At 45.4% G+C, this 22,216-nt stretch overlaps 1 protein-coding gene and 1 long non-coding RNA gene across 3 annotated transcripts in view; one reads left to right on the forward strand and one right to left on the reverse strand.

Annotated features, from left to right (window-relative positions):
• The window catches only part of Arhgap25 (Rho GTPase activating protein 25), a 75,840-nt gene that overhangs the window by 15,747 nt on the left and 37,877 nt on the right, over nt 1-22,216 (reverse strand). Inside the window, exons 3-5 of one of the 2 annotated variants that reach the window (XM_004849936.3) lie at nt 21,549-21,636; nt 18,689-18,805; nt 5,229-5,436 (exon numbers count right to left, since the gene is read on the reverse strand). In XM_004849936.3, the coding sequence (XP_004849993.1) occupies nt 5,229-5,436; nt 18,689-18,805; nt 21,549-21,636 (413 nt within the window). Of the gene's footprint in view, nt 1-5,228; nt 5,437-11,925; nt 12,171-18,688; nt 18,806-21,548; nt 21,637-22,216 lie in introns of those variants that run through there. The other variant, XM_087216269.1, reaches the window with a different exon arrangement.
• Nucleotides 14,033-21,610, forward strand: LOC147826912 (uncharacterized). Its single transcript, XR_015453059.1, has 3 exons — nt 14,033-14,313; nt 20,798-20,961; nt 21,478-21,610. It is a non-coding gene; the product is annotated as an uncharacterized LOC147826912 (long non-coding RNA).

Below are 22,216 nucleotides of genomic sequence, written 5' to 3' on the forward strand. Positions count from 1 at the left end.
ATGGAAGTGTAAAGGATCACCCAACCCAGAGTTGAACCACAGGTGACTCCTCAGGTAAAGTACCACCTCAGTTGAGATCTAGAACATGAGAGGGATGACAGTCCGAGGAAGGTAGCACATGTGTCAGCCAAGAGTGTAGGGAGGGGGATCCTGCTGCCGTCACTGAGACAACACTCAGGTGATTGTCTAATGGACTGAAGGAGACACAGGCTTTGCAGTGCATCTTCTCCAGGCTATACTGGGGCTTGGCAAACAACAGCCATGAGGCAGATCTGGCCCAGCACCTGCATTTGTAAAGCCTGCATGCTGAAAATGATTTTTACATTTTTAAGTGTTGGAGGAAGTCTCAAAAGAAAACTATCTCATGATATATGAAAATAATATGAAATTCAAATTTCAGTATCCATAACTGAAGTCTCAGAAGTACACAGCAAAACTCATTCATCTTTGTGTTGTCTTCATTTTCAAACTCTAAGAAAACAGTGTAGTAGTAGATATGGCAATGACCCACTAGCCTGTAAAGCCCTAGTATTTAATAAGTGGCCCTTTAAGAAAATTTTGCTGACCCCTGACTGAACAGGGCTTTTGCATTTATTCTGCAGTACTATAGGAGAGGAAAAAAGAAAAAAACAACTCTTCATTTACCATTTACAGTCATGTGTCGCTTAACAAATTTTTAGGAGCCATCCCTGGTTGTATCTTCGAAAGCTGTGAGGTGGCCAGAGGCGCAGACAATCTGAGTATGCCCTTGGCTTCAGGAATGGGGACTCATAGAAAGGCTGGGTGAATATGGCCCTGGAAGAGGGAAGGAAGGGTGGGTTTGGACAGGAGAGGGGAAGGCAGGTATTTGAGACAACAGAAACAAGAATACCAGGAATTGTTGTATAGCTCTCTCTTGGAGTTTTGTGTACATTTTTTCATTTTTGTTTAGGTTTTTGATAGCCAGTTCTTGGTACTATCTTCCAAAAAGCTTCCCCTTTGCAACGTGTGAACTTTCTACCTCCAAAGGAGAACACAGAGCTGGCACAGAGCTCTGTCTACATTGTGCTGCCCTCAGGAAATCTGGGGCTGGGACCATTCTCTTAACAGGAGGATTCTGAAAACTTTTACTCTGCTGAGTCACTGTCTAAAAATACCCCTGGGCAAAGCCAGGCTTGGAAAAGTGCTTTTGTCAAAACATGGTGAGAAGTTCCAAAAGAGAGAGAGAGTGAGAGATCAGCTGGCAATCTGCAGGAGCCACATTCTGCTAAGGTCCTAAAGTCCCATTCTCCTAATGTTCCCCTCGTGCAGCCCACCCCGCTATCTTTATCAGGTCTGAGGCCTCTGATTTGATTGGGGACTCTCCTCCACCCCACAGCCAATTAGTCTCCCTCACCCACTTTTGTAATCATGTGAATCCCCTAAGCCCCTTCCTCCCTTTCACTACCCTATTTCAGGAGGTCATTGCCTTGTGCCAGGACTCTGCCCCAGCCTGTTGGCTGGTGTCTGGCTTCCGGCGTCCTAGTCATGGATGCACAGTTCTCTGTTGGGCACCTCCTCGAGCACATCAAACACACCCACAGCATGAGTGCAGAAAACAAAGACTTTGAAATGAGAAAAACAGCATAAACTATACACCAAAAAGCTGAATCTTTTGAACAGAAATAATAATAAAAAGACAAGTAGTTTGATCAGAAGAAACTAAAGACAACAAAAATATCCAACATTAAAAACAAAAAAGTGATTATAGCCACAGATATAATATGGATAATCGAAAGTTATAATCAGAAGGTACCATTATATATAATATGTACATACATACATACATATATATATATATATATATATATATATATATATATATATATAATCTTAGGACTTTGAAACCTTCAGAAAAACCAATTCATTTTGCCTCACAAAGATGATGCTGTTAATCCATATCCACTGCTTGGCCTGACTAATTCCCTATTTTTCTTTATAAGATTTCAGCAAAAATGTAATTTTCTTGGGGACCTCCCTAAATCCACCATGCCATGTCAGAAGTTCCCCATTCTAAGTTTTCAGAGTACTCCCTAATTTTCATTTCTTAGCACTTGAAACAATGGAACTTATACAATTATTTCTGTATCTTTTTGCTTTAATGTCTGTGCCTTATCATATTTTTCTTATGTGGTCTGACTTTCCAGCATCATGTTTCCTGAGTTGACTACTTCTCCAACCCAATGCCACAACCTTGATTTTTTTTTTTTTAAATCAAGGACTAGAATCAAGTCAGGATCCAGGTGCCTTCTGAGTTCAACAGCTGATATAGCAGAGATTCCCAAGACCCCTTAATGGCTTTGCCAGCCTTTGCCTTGGCTCACTGATTCTTATAATGTGGCACGTCTGCTTGTCCACATCACACAGAAATACAGGATGAAAAGTTTATTACCTTTGCCATCAGGCAACATCCAGCCTGGTGGAAAGGAAATTTAAAATTTACATTTCTGTGCTTAATGACCAGATACACCTGTGCTAGAGTATCACCAACAAGCACTCCTAATTCTTTTTGTTCTAGTGAGGCAGGCAGGAGTAGAGTGGCTCTTATAATGGAGATGAGCATAAGGCCAATGTGGAGGATGTAGGGGAACATTCACTGACCTGATGTGGCGGATACTAGGAAGGAGTTCCTTGCCCTCTCAGTCCCCCTCTGCCATTCACACATGCCTAGAAAAATGGGGGAGAGGCAAAGAAGCTGCAACTGTAGTAAAGTTTCACAAGCCACCTGAAGAGAGATCGATAAAGTTGGCAAGGGGCCTCTGAAGTGAAAGTGACCAGTCTTGAATGGTTCGAAAGTGAGTCTGGCATGAAGTGGGAGAGGAAGAGATCATCCTTGGGACAATGTTGCCTGAACTATATGTGTGCAGTGAAAGGTGGAGACGTGTGGGGGTTGGGACTGGAACAGACCAGGCGAAAGGCGAAAGGGAGGGTGGGAGGAGTCCTGAGTGCCCCAGGGTGAGAAGATACCCATGGCCCAGGAACAAACTGCCTGAGCCTCAGTCAAATTCTAAGGCTGCTTTATCACCTGTAGAATTTTAATAGCTTTGTTTGTTCTCTAGGTTTATCTGGGGGTCAAATCAGAAAATGTGTATGAAAACTCTGCAGTCAAATGTTTTATTAGGCATTCATAGCACATCCCAAGGGGCAAAGAAATGGAAAGATGGACATTTTGATGAACTCTGCTGACTCCATGGTGAAAGCTTGTAGCATGCTATACCCCAATTTATAGGTGGAAAAGAAATTCTCTTAATGTAGGACATGCTCTTAGAGGAAGCCTTAACCCCTACATGTGCTGAAATACAGCTAAGTAACAAGAACAAAAAAGAACCAGTCACTCCTTCCCAAATCTGACTGGTCCTCTCATCACAGACACACAAGGCAGCCCAGGGAGAACCGGAAGAGCCCAGGTGACCCTTCCTACTTGTGGCTGTGTCAATTGTACCTCTAAGTTCTAGAGATAGAGCTGTCATGACAAGGTATAACAAATTTCCTCCGTCTAACCCCCAAAATTTTATGGGAATCAAAGACTGGACACCACCACTCTTGTCAACCTGATGGTGTTGATGCTAAAGCCTAAGGCAGTTATTTAGCAAATATCAGCAACCACCTCTTTCCTTTTGGCTTAATATTTGCATTGTTTTAGCAACAATCCACCTGCATCTTCTGATCAACTCAAAGCTACTTAAAAACTTGAAAAGAAAACTGAACATAACGGTGGTGGGCAAAAAGGAGTAGGTCCCTGCACATGAAATTCAATTTATTGTGCTGCTGAAAGGTCCCAAATTTGACGTGCACAACCTGCTGTAGTTCCAGTAACAACTGCACCCATTCCTTCCCTAGAAGACCCGAGTGCAGTGATGGCATACCTTTTAGAACTTTCAATGATACAAACAGTCCACTGTGGCACACGTGCCATAGGTTTGACACCACTGCCCTGGTGTGTTAATATATAGCTCCCCTGGGCTGGGGATTTAGCCCAGTGGTTTCGCAGCCTGCTGCGCAAGTGCAAGGACCCAAGTTCGATCCCCGGTACCAAAAAAAAAAAAAAAAAAAAAAAAAATATATATATATATATACACACACACACACACACACACACACACACACACACACACACACACACATATATATATATAGCGCCCTTGGTAAATTAAGCTTTCTAAGGACAGGAAAGACAGATATATGTTGGCCCAATCACAGACTGTGGCTATGGGCATAGAGAGAAACAGATGGACCTCAGAGATGCTTCAGAAGAGGAATGGGCAGATCAGGGCATGGAATGAGGAAGAGGAGCAATGAGACTGTCCTCACAAGCCTGACCCTGGGGTCTTCACAATCTTCCCAGGATCAGCCTTATTCTTCTGTCCTATATAGGGTCTGCGGAAACTGGATAGAGTTCAGGCCCCTCTTATTAAGTCTTAGTTTATAGGCTAATGATTTAGAAAGAATAATCAATCTTATGCCAGCAGGACAAGTACATGGAGGTAACTGTGATGAACACTGTGGTTAGTTAGTTAACATGTGATACACAATGTTGGGGCGGGGGAAGTTAGTGGCTGAGCTTGGCAGGGAAAGAAACCTCCATCAGGCGGCTGGATGGGGTAGGGAGGAGAGGGATGTTGGGAAGAAATGTCACTGTATCTGACAAGCCCCAAATAGGGAAGAGCAATCTCCATAGAGGAGACTTGGGAGACCACCAGGCTCCTGCCATAATGTATTCCCTCCAGAAAGCTCAGAATCACACAGCACAGTACTGTGAGCTTGGAAACTTACGAGAAATCCTGTTTCTGCCCACTTCTGGAAAGCTGAGAAGGACCACTCACTCGTACCCTTGGATATAGATATGTGCAGTCTCACTCACACCACCTGTTTGCACAGCCAGCTCAGCTCTTCCACGTTGCTCATCTGCCTAGAGGGTAGACCAGAAGCTAGCTAGGTTCCCACTTTCTCCCCACTCTGCACATCCCCTTCTGTTACATCCTAGATATCACTTGCATCTGCCCAGCAAGGCCTTCATTTCGGTTCACATCCTCTCTCATAAACATCAGCCTACTCTCCTAACTGTGCTGTGGGCCCCAGATTCTGAATTGTGAGCGGAGCAAAGACTCCTGTCACAAGCCAGGGTTCTTGGAAGCATCCATGCCAGTCCCATGGCTCAGCTGAACAGAGGCAAGGACAGCCCCGGGATTCCACAGGCGAAAACGGCATACCTGTCAAAAGATGGCCGTTCCCCAGCGTCAAAAGCATCTCTCAGCTGCTTCACCAGGTTGTCCTGCCCAGGCAGGCGAAAGATGCCCTCTTCATTCATGCCATGCTCGAGGATGAACTCCACACACTTCTCCACCAGGATGGGTACCAGATGGGAGCCGAACTTCTGTTCATAGGCTACAGTCTCATCCAAGCGCTGGCCAAACACGGCTGAGAAGAGATGAAACAGGACCTGCCCATCATTTTGACCTTCCTTGATTTAACTGGTTGGGGAAAGTGCTTTGCCAGTTTCTTGGTTTTTCAGTGTCATCCATGTTGTAAAGATTTTACCACAATGGTACAAACAGAACATGGGACACTAATTACTCATAATATTTCCAGGTCTACAAAAGTAAGAGCTGTAAATTTGAGGCAGTCTCTGTCAGTCTTTTTGTATTGATCCATGTTATAATATGCAGTATTTAAAATAACAGCTGACTTTTACTGAATACTTGTGTGGTAGGAGTCCTGCTACACACTTTGCACACCTTTTGTCATTTCATCTGAACAGCAAGCCCATGAGGTGGTAGCACTGTCATACATAACCAATTCACTGTTTAAGACTCTGAACCTTAGTGGTGCTAGTGAACTTGCCACATCAGGCAAGGCAGGGCAGGGCAGTCAGAATTCAAGCCCGGGCAGTATATTCCTGAGAACATGTGCTAAACAACGGCAGCAGTCAGGCTGTTTTGAATTCTGACTGTGTCGCAGAGTATTAAACCATAATAGCCTATCACATGACTGTCTCAAGACTGTCTAAAAGCATTGTGGCACTTAAAATAATTCAGGTTGTTTACTATGTTTGACTATTGTAAACATGGCCACACTGAACACGTACCCACAAAGTTCCTGGAATGTATGTAGTACAAATGCATAATGTCTAATTAATTGCTTAATACATTAACATTTGGATGGATAAACACAAACATTTCATCCTTTTGAACCATTTCCCTAGGGCAAATTCCCACATGTAGAATTACAGGGTCAAGGGGCTAGAACATTTTTGTGACCTGATGGTATGCAAATTGCTTTCCAAAAATATTTTTCCAAATTGCACCGCCTCCAACAAGGCACACTTGGATCAGCTCCACCCAGGCCCTGTCAGCAGTTGGCTGTGTGATTTCCCCACCCCTGCATGTAACAAGATTAGTTTCTAAGGAGGACAATCAATCGTTGCCTCCTTTATTATCCCACCAGGCCCGCAGGCTCTGCATTGTGCTGGGGTTCAGAAGGCAGGTCCTGGCTTTGGTTCTGTCCTGCCTGACTTTCCTTCCACCGTAACTGAGGTCTGCAAAGTCCCTCGGTTCTCCCCATTTTGCTCTCTCTCTGGCTGGTCCCCTTCCTCCAGACCCTAGTCAATATGGATCCGACCTGCACCACCCATTTCAGCTGTACCAGGCTCTTGAATCCTTTTGTCTTGCCAGCCTCCTCTCTTGCCTATAAGTGCCACTGTGTCTCCTTTCTACCATTTTCAAAATCCTCCAGCTGCTTGTCTTGCTAAGAAGTGGTCTCCCTGAGCACTAGAGCCCTGGTTTTGAATATCCTCCTGCCCTCCCCAGTTGCCACAGCAGTGTTCTTCCGGATGGCACCTCAGAGCCTGAGAGCTCCTCAGAGCCCCTCCATTACCATGTCGTGCGCAGGGATACGGGGGAGTCATCTCATCCTAGCCACATCTGCCAGGCTGTGGTCTATTTGACTTATTGAATCTCAAGGTTTTGTTAAATTAAATATCTCTTTAGCTGAAGTTTAAAAACCAAGCCTGGCAATCCTCAGATTGGCCAGGCACCCACCTATTTTTTAGTGTGACTTCCTGTTGTGCCTCCGCAGGCATCTCACCCTGATGAGCTCTCCAGTTTCTGTGTCCTCAGTCAGTCTCTCCTCCCTGCACAGTCTGTCCTCTCCCTTCCTGGTTGTTGGAATTCCATTTGTCTTCCCTGACCCCTCTCAAATACCCTTGTGTCTGCCAGGCCTTCCCTGAGCCCCACATGGAGAGACTACTTCCTGTTCTGTGCACCTCTATCCCCTCCTGCACATCCCCATCCCTTACCACACTGCCACTCTTGTAGTTTGCAGGCACCAGTGTGCTCTGCTTGGCCACAAGGCCTCTGAGGCCAGGAATACGAAGAGGAGGTCTCTTTGCATCTCCAATGCTTAGCATAATGCTTGTCACAAGAAAAACATTTTCCTGAAAGAGTTAATAAATTCTTTTGTCTTTGAGCAAGTATTTTTCATGACTGATGATGATTTCGGCATTTCTCTACTTGAAACACTAGTAAGCATCTCCACAGTAAATGAATCCACTTTCACACTAACAGTTGCCAAGTTTTCCACAATGTGCTCTGCTTTGGGCCACGATCATGGAAGGGGCTGCACATACCAGGGACATAGAAGACTTGGATCTTGCTTTCGCTTTGCTTACCACCCAGGTATATATGGAAGGAAAAGGACCACACAAAAAGTGGTGAGAGACAACTAGGGAATGCTAATAACCATGCAGAATTAGTTCCTGTTTGTCTGTGAGAGGAGCTGGATAAATATTTCCACCAAATGGGAAAGATATGATTGAAATAAATGATCTAACTTATATGCTGGGTATGGTGGCACACACCTGTAATCCCAGCACTCTAGGAAGCCAAGGCTGGAGAATCCCAAGTTTGAGCCTAGTCTGGGCAACTTAGTAAGACCCTGTCTCCAAATAAGAAATTAAAAATGGTTGGAGATGTAGCTCAGTACAAAGTCTATGGGTTTGATCCCTAGTGCTGAAAAAAATAAGACCATGTGACATTTGGGAAATTCCTTTTGAGGAGTCCCAGGGGGTTCCAGGGAGGGGTCCTCAGAGAGAGTGGCAGTCAGCTTTGGGATCTGCTGAAACAAGCTCCAGGGTCCCCCTGGGGACCAAAGGAGAAAGAGCCCAAACACAATGGAAGGGTGAGCATAGAGAAGCTGGGGTTTTCTCCTCACTCAAGTCCATCAGCCTCAAACTGTGTCTAGCCTCTGTTCTCCCCACAGCCACACTCAGTCATTCCCATGTCACTGTCACCAGTACATTCACTTTCCAACATCACGTTTCCCTCCAACATCCCACTTTGGTGGTCCCCACTACCCTAAATCAGTGAAAACTATGAGGAATCAGAGCATTGTCACATAATGGGTATTTATAATTCCAATCTTCGTAAGATCTCGGTAGTTTCAAATCTTCACATTCCCCTTGAGCTCCCCAACCCTTTCTGTTTCTAGCAGGTGACCGTGGTTTCCTTTTCCTTATCTCCCAACAGAAAGTCATGAGAGGACGCCCCTGCCATGAGCCCATGCCTCCCCATCCTTCCTCCTCTGATTGTGTCCCTGTCCTCTCTCAGGGCAAGAAAGGCCCTGCCTGTCCTCTAGCTGATGCTTTCTGAAAGTGTCAACTCCATCCCTTCCACATCTCCCAGACTGTACTCTTTCTCTATTATAAATTGTTTTCTTTCCATATACAGAGTTCGTGTGAGTCTAGGTTTCTGCCAGTTTATGAAAGAACAATTCCCACCCCGGCTCTCAGGCAAGTGACCCATACTTGCCTTGCTTCTCTTCACCAATGTACACGTTGAAAAATGTGTTTCCTTCCAGAGGATCAGCCTCCCTCACAGCCTTACTCCTCACTGCAGAATTGCTTCTCAGCTCATCATCGCAGTCTGGTTTCATTAACCTGTGTCTCTCCATCAAACCTCTCTCTAAGATTGCTGGTGCCTCCTAATGGCCTATCCAGCCTTGAATGATTTCCTACCCTACTGGTCTTCTGGTCTTCTATGAAGAGTCTGATGATGTTGATTCTCCTTCTCTAAAGAACTCCTCCCTAAGTGGCTATAAAACTGTCCATTCTCTTTTCCCATCTCCGTGATGACTGCTTTTGGTCTCCTTTACTGTGCCCTGTTCTCTCTTTGTTTTTTCAGTGGCTCATTGCCTGGGATCCCAACTCAGTTTTATTTTATCTTCATTGAAGACACTTCCTTTGGGCAATTATGATCCACACATTTGGATATCATCTATAAATTGATAACTTATGCCTCTGTGTGCCTGGTCCAGGAATACCCATCTATCTGTGTCTATTTGTCTCTCTGTCTGTCTGTCTCTTTTCTACTTCTGTAAGTCCAAAATAAGTGGCAATTCTCTCATTCTGCTATTGTCTTCTTCAATCTCACTCTCACCCCGCTGCTAAATTGCTACTTCTCCTGTAGCCCTTCCTCACAGGCCATAGCATTCAGCCAGTCAGCAAAGTGGCAAGTACTCTCCCAGGCACTGAGACTACAAACCCACTAACACAAGGTGGTTAGCAAAACTGAGCTTTAGAACAATCTGTAACACTCTGTGATTCCAAATATATCAGTGGATTCTAAATAAACTATAAGCGTCTCTCTTTCCTCACTGCTGCTGCCTGTATCATTGTAGTGTGTGTGTGTATGTGTGTGTGTGTGTGTGTGTGTGTGTGTGTGTGTGTGTACTGTAACTCAGTTTCTTACAAATTCCTTCTACCAGAATTCACAAAATCATTCTGTAAATGTGGACTATGCATCCGCTGTGAGCTAAGCTCTTTGGTAGCTGGGCATTGAGATGGAAAGAATGAAAAGTGTCTTTACTCTTAAAAACTCCTGCATGAATGCCTCCTTTGACTCCCTCTTCCTGGGCTTAGCTGTTTTCTCAGAGGGAACTGGTCATGCCTTCCTTCATGCTTATGGAGCGCTCTGTGTGCATCCCCATCTATCACCTCTCATTTAGTTTTATGGTGATTTATTAAACATCTCTCTCTTCCACTGGACTGTGGACTCCTCAAAGGCAGACAGCCTGTCTGGCTTCCCATCTATTTTTGTCTCCTGGCACAGAGACTGCACAAGATGGATCAATCCTCCAGGAGCTACGGCTACCAACTGTCTCCCATTCCTCCTGTTCTCCACCTCTTTGCTCTGCTCAGCACTTCTCCAAACCCACTCTTGTCAAGGAGTCAAAGGTCTTTAGATTTTTAGTCCAGGACTTAAGTTCTCGGACTTAATCTCAGCTATGCTATCAACAGCATGTGATGCAGAAAATCACTTTCTCTTCTTGAGACATTGGCTCATGTGTCATTTGGTACACTGCTCTCGCAGTTGCTCATTCATCTCATTGGCTGCTCTCACTTAAACTCCTTAAATAATCCCCGCCCCCATCCTCCAAATGTCAAATGTCCTAGGGCCTCCCTTCCCCATCTTCACATACTTCCTCATACCCTCATGAGTTCAAATATCACCCCATGATGAATCCTAGAATTCAGTCAGAGCTCTTCCCTCTGACAAGAACTCATCACTGCAAGCTCTAGAGATATGAGGACCAACAGTGTCCCTTGTTACATGGGAGAAAGCACATCCTTGCTCTCTTCGGCTCATCTAGGTCAGGTTTTGTTACTCTTCATCTCGGATTACCTGAGGAGTCTGCAAGTCCAAACATCCCTGGACTCCAAAGACCCAATCCTGAACTGTGCTGGTCTCTGATCTCTGATCTCTGGGTCCTTATCTCCATCCTTTGGCTCTGGATGGACACGGAAATCTGAGGTGGGGGAAAATGACCATAGGAAACCCAAGGGAAAAGTGGGAAGAGGCCAGTGGCAGAAGACAGCGGGGCAGCAGTTACGCAAGGACTACTCTCCACCACAAGGGCGGCAGAAGGCAAAACCCAGGCTGCCCGGGTTGTGCCCACTCCACTACAGCACTGTCTACCCTCTGGCAGCAGCCGTCTAATCCATATGTTCCCTCGGAACCCAGCTCTGTTAGCCAGTCGCCCAAAGCGGAGTCTTTTCCATCTTAATGGTTATACAGTGTAGTTAATTATAATTATTATATATCACATAATTATAACTTTAAAAAGTAATATAATAATTGGCCTAATTAAGTTGATTTTATGCTGGGAACTGCCTTAGATGCTTTTCAAGTGTGCTGTCTTCTTTAGTCTTCACAAAAGCCCTATAAAGTAGATGTTCCACTTTATAGGTGGTAAAACTGAGACTCGGGTAAAGAATTTGTTGAAGGTCGTATTTGCCCTGTGACTCTGTATTCAGTACTTTAATGCTTTTTGTGCAAAGTGAATGGAATAAAATTCAGACACCATCGAATCTCCGGGAGGGACTCTGGCCGAGGCTCTCGAACTTCCTCCACAGTCCAGGACGGCAGCCAGCGCATCTGCACCTCCTCAAGCCATGCCCACCTCACTCTTCTCCAGCCCCAGATCTGAAGCTTTAGACAGAACTCACCACATCCTAAGCAAACACGAAAGGGGAACATCCGTTCACACCTATTCTTCCCACTTATCGCCAAAGCCCCCTCCCTGATTTGGCCAGAAATCCCGGACACTGCTTTGGTTTGGGAAAGCAAAAATGGAAAGATCACCTGTCACTTCTGCCCCAGTTCTGCTTCTCCTTGTCAGCTCCTAAATACTCCTGAGCTGGAGACAAGAGCCCCTCAGCATGGCCCTAGCCCAGCCAAGCCCTGAGGAGAGAGCCCTGCCCTGCCCCCGCCTCCCAGCCCAGCGCTGGACTTGTCCCAGTCCCCCAGGGGCCCTGCTCCAGGTGCAACCGCCAACCCTAACAGGAGCGAGAGGAGGACCTGAGAAAAGTGTCTTGTAGCGCAAGAGCTGACTCATAAGGTGGGGAAGAAATACCTTTCTTCCGGAGCTTGGGAGTTTTCTTCCTGAAATCCCAGCAGAAGAGCAGCGCCAGGGCAGGAAAGCCACAGCCCAGGTCCCAAGGCGGCATCCTGGGGATCCAAGGCATGGCAGCGGCACCAAGGAGTCGCCACCTCCGAAGTGCAGCCTGGGGCCTCCTCTACTGCCCGGGCTGGGAGAAGCCTTCTCCCCAGCTTCTAGATCAGCACATGCTCCCACACACCGGTCGGGTTCTGACTCTCATACTGAAAGCCTGGGATCTGTCGGCACCTGCCCGGCCCTCCCTCCCATGCTGCTGCCCCCTCACCTTTACACACAGGACTCTTGGCTTTTAAAGAGTGAACATAAAGCTGTCAAGGCCACAATAAAAATAAGTGCCTCCTTTTACTTAGCAGCTAATTGTCAACTGCCATTCAGAGGGTATCTTGGAGGTGGGTTAAAAAAAAGAAACAGGAATTCTGCACGCAAGCCCTCAGCAGCACCACTCCATATATCAAAGTGTCTGGCAGGAACACAGAATTTCACTTAGCATTTATGAAGCCAGCCCACCTTTCCCTGGAAATGCTTTCAGAGTGGCGGGTGGCTCGGCCAGGCCTTCAGAGATAATGGTGTCGGGGTGGGTTGCTGGGTACCTATTAGAAGATTGAGTGAACAGTGCTGCAGCCAGACTCCATGTACCCGGGAGACTTGGACCGGACTCAGCACCACAGAGGGACAGGTAGGGGCAAGGTTGCCAGGAAGCAGCCTGGGGCAGCATCACACTGCCAGCCAAGTGTTCATCCCTCTGCCAGGCATAGGACAGCAGTGGAGCCTCATCTCTGACACCACCTTCTCCTGCCATGTAGAATCCACGCCCACATCCTGGCAATGTTGCCTGCGCATGGTTGTGCAAACCTGTTCATTTCTTTCTACCTCCACTGGCACCACCCGTGTTCAAGCCACCATCTGTGCCCTCTTGACTGGATAACAGCTTGAGTTTCACACTTAGTCTTCTGCCCTCACTCTGATCTGTTACCTCCAGCCCCAGCCATTCTCTACCAAGCAACTAGAGTGATCCTTTAAATATAATTTAATTTTAAAACCTTCTTGCTTGAACTCCAACCACTACCTTAGGAGGAAGATCGACATCCTCTACAAAACCATCTCTCCTGTTACCTCCTTCCCCTCCCCTCACAGTCTGTTCTCTTTTCTGCCACAGGATTTTTGCACTTGCTGTTCCCTCTGCCTGAAACGTCATTCCCCTTTCCCCTTCTCTGTTTGGTAAATCTATACTGACCCTTCTGAGTTAAGCTTAATTGTCACTAATTCAGGGAAGCCTTCCTTGACCTTGACAAATATTTATTTTTTCCCACATGGTACCATGTGCTTTTCATTCCCAACACTTTTCAAAGCAGTAATAGTATGTTTTTTCCTGGCTTTTTGAAACTTAATTTATGTGTCTTTTAGTAGATTGTGAGCTCACTGAGAGAAGGGATTTTGTCTTCTCTTTTTGCTTTCTCCTTGCTCTCCTTCTCATTGTTGTACTCTTGGTGCTGAGATGGTGCATGTTATATGCTCAGGAAATAGTTGTGGAGTAAATGGACAAATAAGTACCTGTCTTGTCACAGGAGCTAGGGAAAAGGAGATGAAGAAATTAGTGGAAATAAGTAAAACTCGCCCCTATCACCTGGTGCACATCTGTAATCTGAGTACCCTGAGAGGCTGAAGCAGGAGGATCTTAAATTTGAGCCCAGCATGGGCAACTTAGCAACTTAGCAAGACCCTGTCTCAAAATTTTAAAAAATTTGTAAATGGGCTGAGGGTGTAGCTCAGTACAAAGGCCCTGGGTTCAATCACCAGTACCATAATATCACTGAGCATTCAATATTCAGTTTAGCTAGAGAGAAAGAACCCTATCACAAGGAAGGACAATGAATCACTGAGACAGCACCTCCCACAGGCTAAACTGTGCTGTGATTGTAAATCACATTCTGAAGGATGTGGAGAACTTAAAAGAATTAGAGAAAGCAAAGGCACTCCAGGTATAAACAATTCAATATTTACATAGTCTATTCCTTGTGTTGGCAAACACACAAAGGCACTTGAAACACAGAACTTGCCCAAGGGCTTCTGACTGGATTAGGCAGAACAAAACAAGAGCAATTGAATGCAGTCAGAACAAAACAAGAGCAATTGAATGGAGTACTTCTGTTCCCAGCAGTCGCCTGAGCCAACCGCAGATGGTGAGGCTTCAGAGGCTGAAGTCAGAAACCGCCTGGGCCAAGGCACAGTGGGCATCCTGGACCCTCTGCTCCCTGGAATGGGACAGGAACCAGCTCCAGTGAGGACTCGGGAAGGCCCAGTGTCTCACGAAGAAGAGGGGCCATTTGGAGAAAATATGCAGCGGTGAGCCTGGGAAGGAGGTGTCGGAGTTGGGGTGGCCCTTGCTGCCTTTCTCTGACTTGAATCAGGAAAACCTGGAATGGCACCAGGACTTCTGGGGCTGAGTTGGTCTAACATTTCCAGCCAGGCCTTGCAGAAAGGGTTGTGAAAAAACTAGCTGGCTGAGAAAGCGAACTTCCCAGAGGGAAGGGCTGCTCTCCAAGGTGTGTGGGAGGCGGGGAGCAGAGCAGGAGACTGGAGCAGAGACCAGTGGTGTCTCTTGGTCAGGGGAGAAAGCAGTGGAGAGGCACTGGGGCAGGAAGAGGTGTTAGTGCTGCAGTGTGCCGTGGCCAGAGGTGCACAGACGCGCTACAGGTGTCTGAGAATATCCTACTGTTGAAAGCAAAATTGTGAATGCTTCTGGGGAAGTTTCCATAACTGTCCTCAGATTCTCCAAGGAGGTCTTAGAGTCATAAAGAGCTTCATTAAGGCTCACAATCAGCAAACCTAGAGACAGATAATACTAGAGGGAGCCACTGGTTTACCGAACCACTTCTCAGAAGCTGATCATCAGGCAGTGCAGAGAAGAACCTGGAGGAGGGGCCAGGACACTGCTGTGGGATGAGAAGCCTTTCCTTCACCCTTTCAGCTAATATATATTTATTGAGCACCTATTACGTCAGCTGCTGTTTAGATTCTGGGATACAACACTGGGGAAAAAAGCAGAGAAAAATCAATTCCTGGAAGGAAGATTGAAACTTTCATCACAGTGAAGGAAGACTGACCAAAATCAGGAGTAAAATATTTAGTATGTTAGAAAGGAGTACGTGCTAAGGAGAAAAATGAAGAATAGAAAGAGGCAGGGAGGGCCAGAGTAGGGGGATGAAGGTGTTAAACATTAAATAGAATAATCAGGAAAAGATGATAATCTTATTGAGATAATCTTTGAGCAAATACTTGAAGAAAGCAAGAGGTTAAGCCATGTGACTATCTAGGATGAGAGGATTCTAGGGTAGAAGGAAGTGCAAAGGCCCTAAGGCAGGAGGCCTATGATGTTTGAAGGGGCTGGTGAAGAGGTGTAAAACTAGTTTGGTAGAAGGTTCTAGAAAACAAGGATAGCTAGGTAAATGGGGTAGACTGCCCTCTCTAAGTTAGTACAAGACATTTGATTTTTCCTCTGAGTGAGAAAGGAAGCTATCAGGTGTTGAGCAGAGAAGTGTTCTGGATGACAGGTTAACAGGCTCAATCTGACTGAGTAGAAACAAACTGTAAAGAGGCAAGGGTGAAAATGGGGAGATGAGTTTGGGAGCTGTGGCTATGAACTGGACAAGAAAGGATTCCTCAACCAAGGTTGCAGTTGTGAAGTTGGCGAGAGTTTGGCAGATTCAAGGTGGAAAAAGTCATAGAAAACTGCGTGAAAGGTTAAAAAGAGGCAGCAGCAGGATCTCTGTGACTTTTCAATATTTGGGGGCACCCCTATTGATCTAGGGGTGCCTCACAGTGGTATGATACGAAAGTACTTTTGCCCTGTACCTCACCAGCCAGGCCTCTCAGATGGGACATCTATTCTCTTAAGCCTGAAGCTCCCTGACTTGCACACAGGAAGAATAAATATCTGATTTGCCCAATGGTCATCTATGGCACACAGCTGTTTTAAAATGCCTTCTGATTCTGGGATCTATGACACTGGTTCAAAGAGTAACTTAAAAAACAGCCAAGATGTCACATCAGAACAGGTGCTGCTCTTTGAAAAAGTAAGTAGTGCTGTGCTCTGATGTTCCCTGCCGTGGACTTTCCACCACCTATAGGACTTATGCTTGATTTGCTTCTCTGGGTGGTGGCCTTGGGGCAGGACGAGGGAGAAATCCCCTGTGTAGCAGGACAGAGTGAAGTGGTTCACCGTAGCAGACTCAGCCAACCATTGCAGAAGGCCCAGATCCTACTGAAAGTACACAGGCAGTGTTTTGACTCAGAACAGGTGCATAATTAGGCAACATCTGCTTCTCTTGTGAATGCAGACTGCCTAAAGCCCAGCACGGAGGAAGCAGAAAATGTCAACAGGGCTCACAAGCTCACAATCCAGGTTGATAAAGAAGGTCACAGCCAAGTTTATCCAGGCTGCAATAGCATGTAGTCAAACTTTAATACATAAAGCCAAAATAACAGGTTTTTTTAAAGTTAAAAGTGTATTTAGGGCTTGGGAAATGGTACATAAAACTGTGTGTCTCTACCTGTGCTAGGACTGTCTTAACTTTTCTCAAAACACCTGACACCCAAAGTTAAAGGAGGAAAAGTTTATTTAGCTCACAGTATGTAGAGGTTTCAGTTCATTATTGGCTGGCTCCAAGGCAAGGTGGCATGGCAGAGGGGGATCACAGAGGAGAAACAGTTCATGGCAGGCAGAAGGTGGGAAGGCAGCAAAGCAGTGAAGTAGCAAAGAAGCAAGCAGCAAGCAGCAACAGCAGCCCTCTTTCCCTCCCTTGTATTCTATCCAGGCTACACACCCTTGGGGCAGGTGGTACTCACACCTGGGTGGGCCTTCCATTATCTACACCCAGAACTATGCCAAACCAATCAGTGGACCCTTGATCCCAGCATCACATACTCTAGATCAGCCACCTCTGACAAAGCCCCATCTATGACCACATGAGGCTTTGGGAGAGCATCTGGGCACAAGCCTGAACGAGAACACAGGAGTTAAGGGTGGCAGGACAGGCACTCTTGAGTTTGGCTGTCCCATTCCTATCACTTCTTGTCTCAGAACCTTCCCTTTTGGGTCACAGGCCACAGCTGCCTGCTGTCCCATGTCCTGGGTCTACTACTGGAGGCCTGAGTTCAGTTGAGCCAGGGAGAAATTCTCTGAGGGGTTTGGAATGGGGCTGCAGGGGCTGAGCTGGCACTTGGGGGAAACTAGGAAAGCTGGGGGTGGCACAGCAGTATTTGGGACAGGTGTGTGCACGAGGGGGCTGCTGCCTGGACAAAAGCAGCCAAGGTTAAGAGAAAAGTAGAAGGAGAAACTGTGTGGTCCCAGAGAAACTGACGAGATTAGCTCAACATCCATGATCAATTTCCAGCCCCCTTGTGATGCCTCCTGGCAGTTCTTGCCTTGGATTTCTTGGAGTAGCTCCTGTATCTATCTCATAAAGCCCTCTTTGTGGCTTCCCAGCACTGCATATGGTTTGTATTCCTTATAACCACATAATACCTGAGATATATCAATTACAATTCTATAGCAACATGGAGAAATTCCTAAGTTATAAAATAAAAGGTATTAAGTTGCATATATTCTATGTTTACCATCCTAGAAAATGTATGTACATATGAACATTGGCTGGGAAAAAAAACACATGAAAATGGCTGAGGTAGTTTAAAGCTTTTTTTTTTTTTAACATTTCCATCAAATTATTGTGGTGTACTTATAATTCTTGAAAGAAATTGTTGAGAAAACAAATCAACTTAGTATTTAACCCACAAAAGCATTCATAAATGATTTCTAAAATAAGGGGCAACAAAAAATAAAATAAGAGGGAACAAAGTCGATGAATGATTATATATTTAGACTGCTGTCCTGGAGTTGGCATGAGTAGGTGCCTTCCTAAAAAGCTGAAGGAAAACAGTGTCTTATGAATTCATAAATATGAGTCTTTTGTGTTTATATAAAATGAGGAAAACATACTACATTCATATGTTTATTAATTTCAGATGTTGTTTTGCATTAGTTTGCTGCTGTTGTTTTGTTTCATTTAGTTTTGTTTTAGAGGGGTGTTTTTTTGCAGTCAGGATCCCCCTCTGCTGTAGAAATGTCCCTAAGATTCCTAGAGAGCTTACACACACTTGAGACGTACAACCCAGAAATGTGTGAAGCAGAATCTGCTGCTACCTGTAACACTTTCCCAGTCCTGACTGTCCCCCTTCAGGACAGCAGCTTTTTCTTTGCCCGTGCAGATCAGCCTAAGTTACAGATCTTGCTATCAGCCCTCTCAGGCCCCTCAAGTCCCCTAGCTGAACATATCCACAGAGTTGCATGAATCAGTGCTGCTGGGAATCTGAGTCAGCTGGTCCAAACCATTCATTTCACAGGTGAAATGCTCTAGCCCACAAAAGAGAAATGACAACTTTAGGTATCACACACATTTGCTAATCAGTGCAAACAACTTGCCACCCTTCCTGTTGATCTGGCATTGGATCTTTGAGATGACCCAAGAGCAAATCTAGACACTCTGAACCCTCTTTTGCTCCACACTCAACAGAGGACTTGACCATGACCATGAGCATGGCCTTAGAGTTGTCCTCTGGTCTCCCTTAAGATCCTTCAAGGAGGGATCACATCTGGAGCTATTTCCTGTTCATTCCTGATATGTCACAGACGCCTGCCCAGGAAACCCTGCAAGGTCCTTACCTCCAGATGGTGTGCCAGCAACTCTTCTGAGGAATTTAACCCACTCCTCCATCTCTGCCTGGGAGCTGGCCATGAGGATATAGGAGTCTTGTGCTGTGCGATTCAGGTCCCATAAAGCTGGAGAAAAAGTAGCACATATGAAAGTCTTAGACCGGTGGGGTTGGGGGCAGAGCAAGAGGAAGGGAAGGGTGGCTGAACCTGAATTGATTCCTTGGTTTGAGGAAGCACTACCAGTTAAGTAATACAAAGCCATCACTCAGTGATTCTCAGTGGAATTGGATATCCATGTATTTTTATAGGTTTTGCAGAAGCTCTAATTCTACAAGCAAATCATCAAACACAACGGTTATAATTGGGATTACTTTGGCAAAGAGCTGCTTACATGGAGGACAGAAGCCATTTCCTATGGAAAGGATAGGGAAGTTCATGATGCAGTTTCAACGTTCCGAGGTGACAGGATCAGCCCATACAAGTTTGAAGACTTCCAGTCATCAGACCAATCATGGGCACTATCCTAAACTAGCCCTAAGCTCAGTTGCAGGGACTAGGGAGGGGACAGCAACCTAGGATGAGAGGAACATTGAGTATAAGGGTGTCTTTCTCACAAAACCAGTGTTTCTTGTTCAGATCACTATTCTCCTGACTACAAAAATCCTTTCACATGGTAAATTCTCAATACTTAGTTAATGGACACATGAAGCTTGTTAGGACTTAGTTTACCTCTTTCATTTTAAACCTAAGATATAGATATGTGTTGTATTTCCTGCACTGATGTATTCAGATGGACAAAATGAAGAAAATGAGAAGGAGAGAAAGAAACTGTCCAACAGTACTTTCAGCATTCCCAGAGCCTGCTGTGAGTGTGATTGATAATAAGAGGACAAATCTCCCCCCTACTTTGGCACAGAAATCCTTAGGGTACTGGCTTCTGGGGGAAAGCTCACAGTGAATTTTCAGATGGAACTCTCTCATCTCAGTAGGGTTTTCTGGATTGAAAACCCAGCCACGGAGATATGTGTTACCATGGGTGGTTGAGTCCCATGAGTCACATTAGAGGAGAGGGATCCTAGGAACCGAAGAACCCTTGTGGAAAGGTGTAGGACTTCCCCAGATTGGGAAAAGATACTCAAAACAGCAACCTCTTCTTGTAAGGAGAAAAAACAGGCAATAGATGACCCAGTTTCAGATAAGAAAGCAAAGGGATGCCCATGAAGGAACCATTTGTGGACTTGAAAATTTTCCCTTTATTTTCTCTAAATAGACATACTGAGTTTTAGGATATACTTTGCAGTATAATTCCCTCTAGTTATCTCCAAAATACCAAACACTTATATGGCACTACTACATAGTAGGCCCTGCCCCAAGTGTTTCTTATAGATTTCTCTGTTTAATCCTCACTATCCTCATCATTGTTCCCATTTTATGGATAAAGAAACAGAGTTGGGGGGAAATCGGAGACTTGTTACAGAAATGGTAAGTGACAAAGTCTGGATTTGGATCTGGGAATGCTGACTCTAGACTAGGCACTTCTTCCCTCTCCATCAACATCCTTATGCACCAACTGTCTTATGTGAGTGGGAAGGAGGAATTTAAGGGAGAGGGCACTCAGGGAACTTGTCCCTGGCTGCGATCAGCAGGGTGGAAGCAGCAAGACTGACACAGCTAAATCAGCAATCCTGAAGTCCCTGGCAGGGCTGAGGAGTGGCATAAGAGCAAGAGACAGGGAGACAAAGAGACAAGAACGAGCAGCCTCAGTATGGCAGCTTCAGGAGCATGAGCCAAACTCCCATGCTCTAAATACACTGGAGGAAGGGAACTCTCTATTGGTCATCTTCCACGTGCAGCTCACATGAGCAGTACACAGTGTGATCAAAAATATGGGGAATGTTTAAAAAGTGTGTTACAGTAAAAAACACATTGCCATTAGTCCCCTTCAAACTACTCCCTCTTCCTTCGAATATACTTATCCCATTGCTCTTGCCACTTTCTGAAGCAGATCTGGAAATCCTTTTATGACTGACTTTTCATGGCTGTCTCAATGTGCTGGATCAATTCAGAATGTTTACAGCAATTTCATAATGGTATGCCCACATCCCCCTTATTCACCAGGTCTGGCACTGTGAGACTTCTGGCTCCACCTCTAAATCACAATGGCCATGAAAGGAAACCAAAGCAGCCGTGACAACGAAACTAAAGACACAAAAGAGGACTTCCAGAACTGCTTCACAAAGTGGCAAGAAAGATGAGATGAGTGTGCTTGAGGGGAACTAATGGTAATGTGTTTTTTACTGTAATGATTTTTTAAATTTAAACATTTGCTGCATTTTCTATCACACCTCATACATGACATATAACACCCAGCACATGCTAAGTGCACAGCAAGTGGAAGCTATCATTTCTTATTAGGTCCTGTTGACCCATTTGCAGTGGCTAACTTTCCACCATTTTCCATCCATCCAAATGGCAATTTTACATGGTTAAATTTATATTTTAACTGTTAATTTTAATGCTCCACTCTCCTTCTACACAGAGCTCCTTTGGGTTAGTAAGGGATGATACACTTTTCACATCAGTGTCCCAGTGCCTGGTACAGTACCTGGCTCCAAGGTCATACTCCTAAAATGCTTTCAGAGATGATCTGAATGTGCACTTACTTAGTTTCTGGGCATTACTCAGATCCTTGGTGCTAGTTAATCAACTAGGGTAGGTCCACTATGTACAGAACCCATCATGTGATCCTAACAGATTGGTTAGTTGGTTGAAGGACTGACTGAAACCTTGACTTCCAGGATCCAGAAGTAAAATGTGAATGTAATACACCTCTTTTCTACCTCTTGGAATTAACCTGGAATGAACCTACCTGGAGTGACTTCAAAGACAAACTTCCCTGCTTCTTCTGGATTTGTAGCAATCTCTTTGATGGTACTTCCTGGTAGATACATACAGCCCTGAAAGATTCAAATCGGGCTTGTAAGATAAGCAGCATTGTATCACCTACAGACTCAAATTTAGTTAGAGAACAGGTGGGTAATAAGGGTGTGATGAAGAGGAGGGTAGGTGGAGAGGAACATGGAAGCCTGGCAGCTCAGTGGAGCTCTTCTGGTGCTGCTCAGGCCTTAGCCAAATTAAGTGGCAGCCAGCTGAGAGCAAGCTAGGAGTCTAGAACGAGAAGGACAAGGTCCTGTCAGAAGGATGGCCGAGAGGGGGCCATCACCAACACTTGCCCCATCCCACCTTTCCAAGATGCAACTTCATGCCCAAGCCAGACTCCTGATCTTGATGAAGACAATGCTGAAACCATACTATTTTCTGGGGGACACTTAAGACTGTGCCACAGGTACCCATTGAAGAGGACAGAGTAACTTAGCAGCAGCAAGAGCTATGGAGAAGCACTTTGCAGATGCCCATGCCCCCTCACACACTTTTTGTGCTACTAAGGATGATAATAATCTCAGCCAGATGTGATGGTGCACACCTGTAATCCCAGTACTCAGGAGGCTGAAGCAGGAGTATCATGAGTTCAAGACC

This window comes from Heterocephalus glaber, unplaced genomic scaffold (genome assembly GCF_053883595.1).
Source record: "Heterocephalus glaber isolate CG9 unplaced genomic scaffold, H.glaber_assembly_v1.0 deba00001457, whole genome shotgun sequence".
NCBI lineage: Eukaryota > Metazoa > Chordata > Mammalia > Rodentia > Bathyergidae > Heterocephalus > Heterocephalus glaber.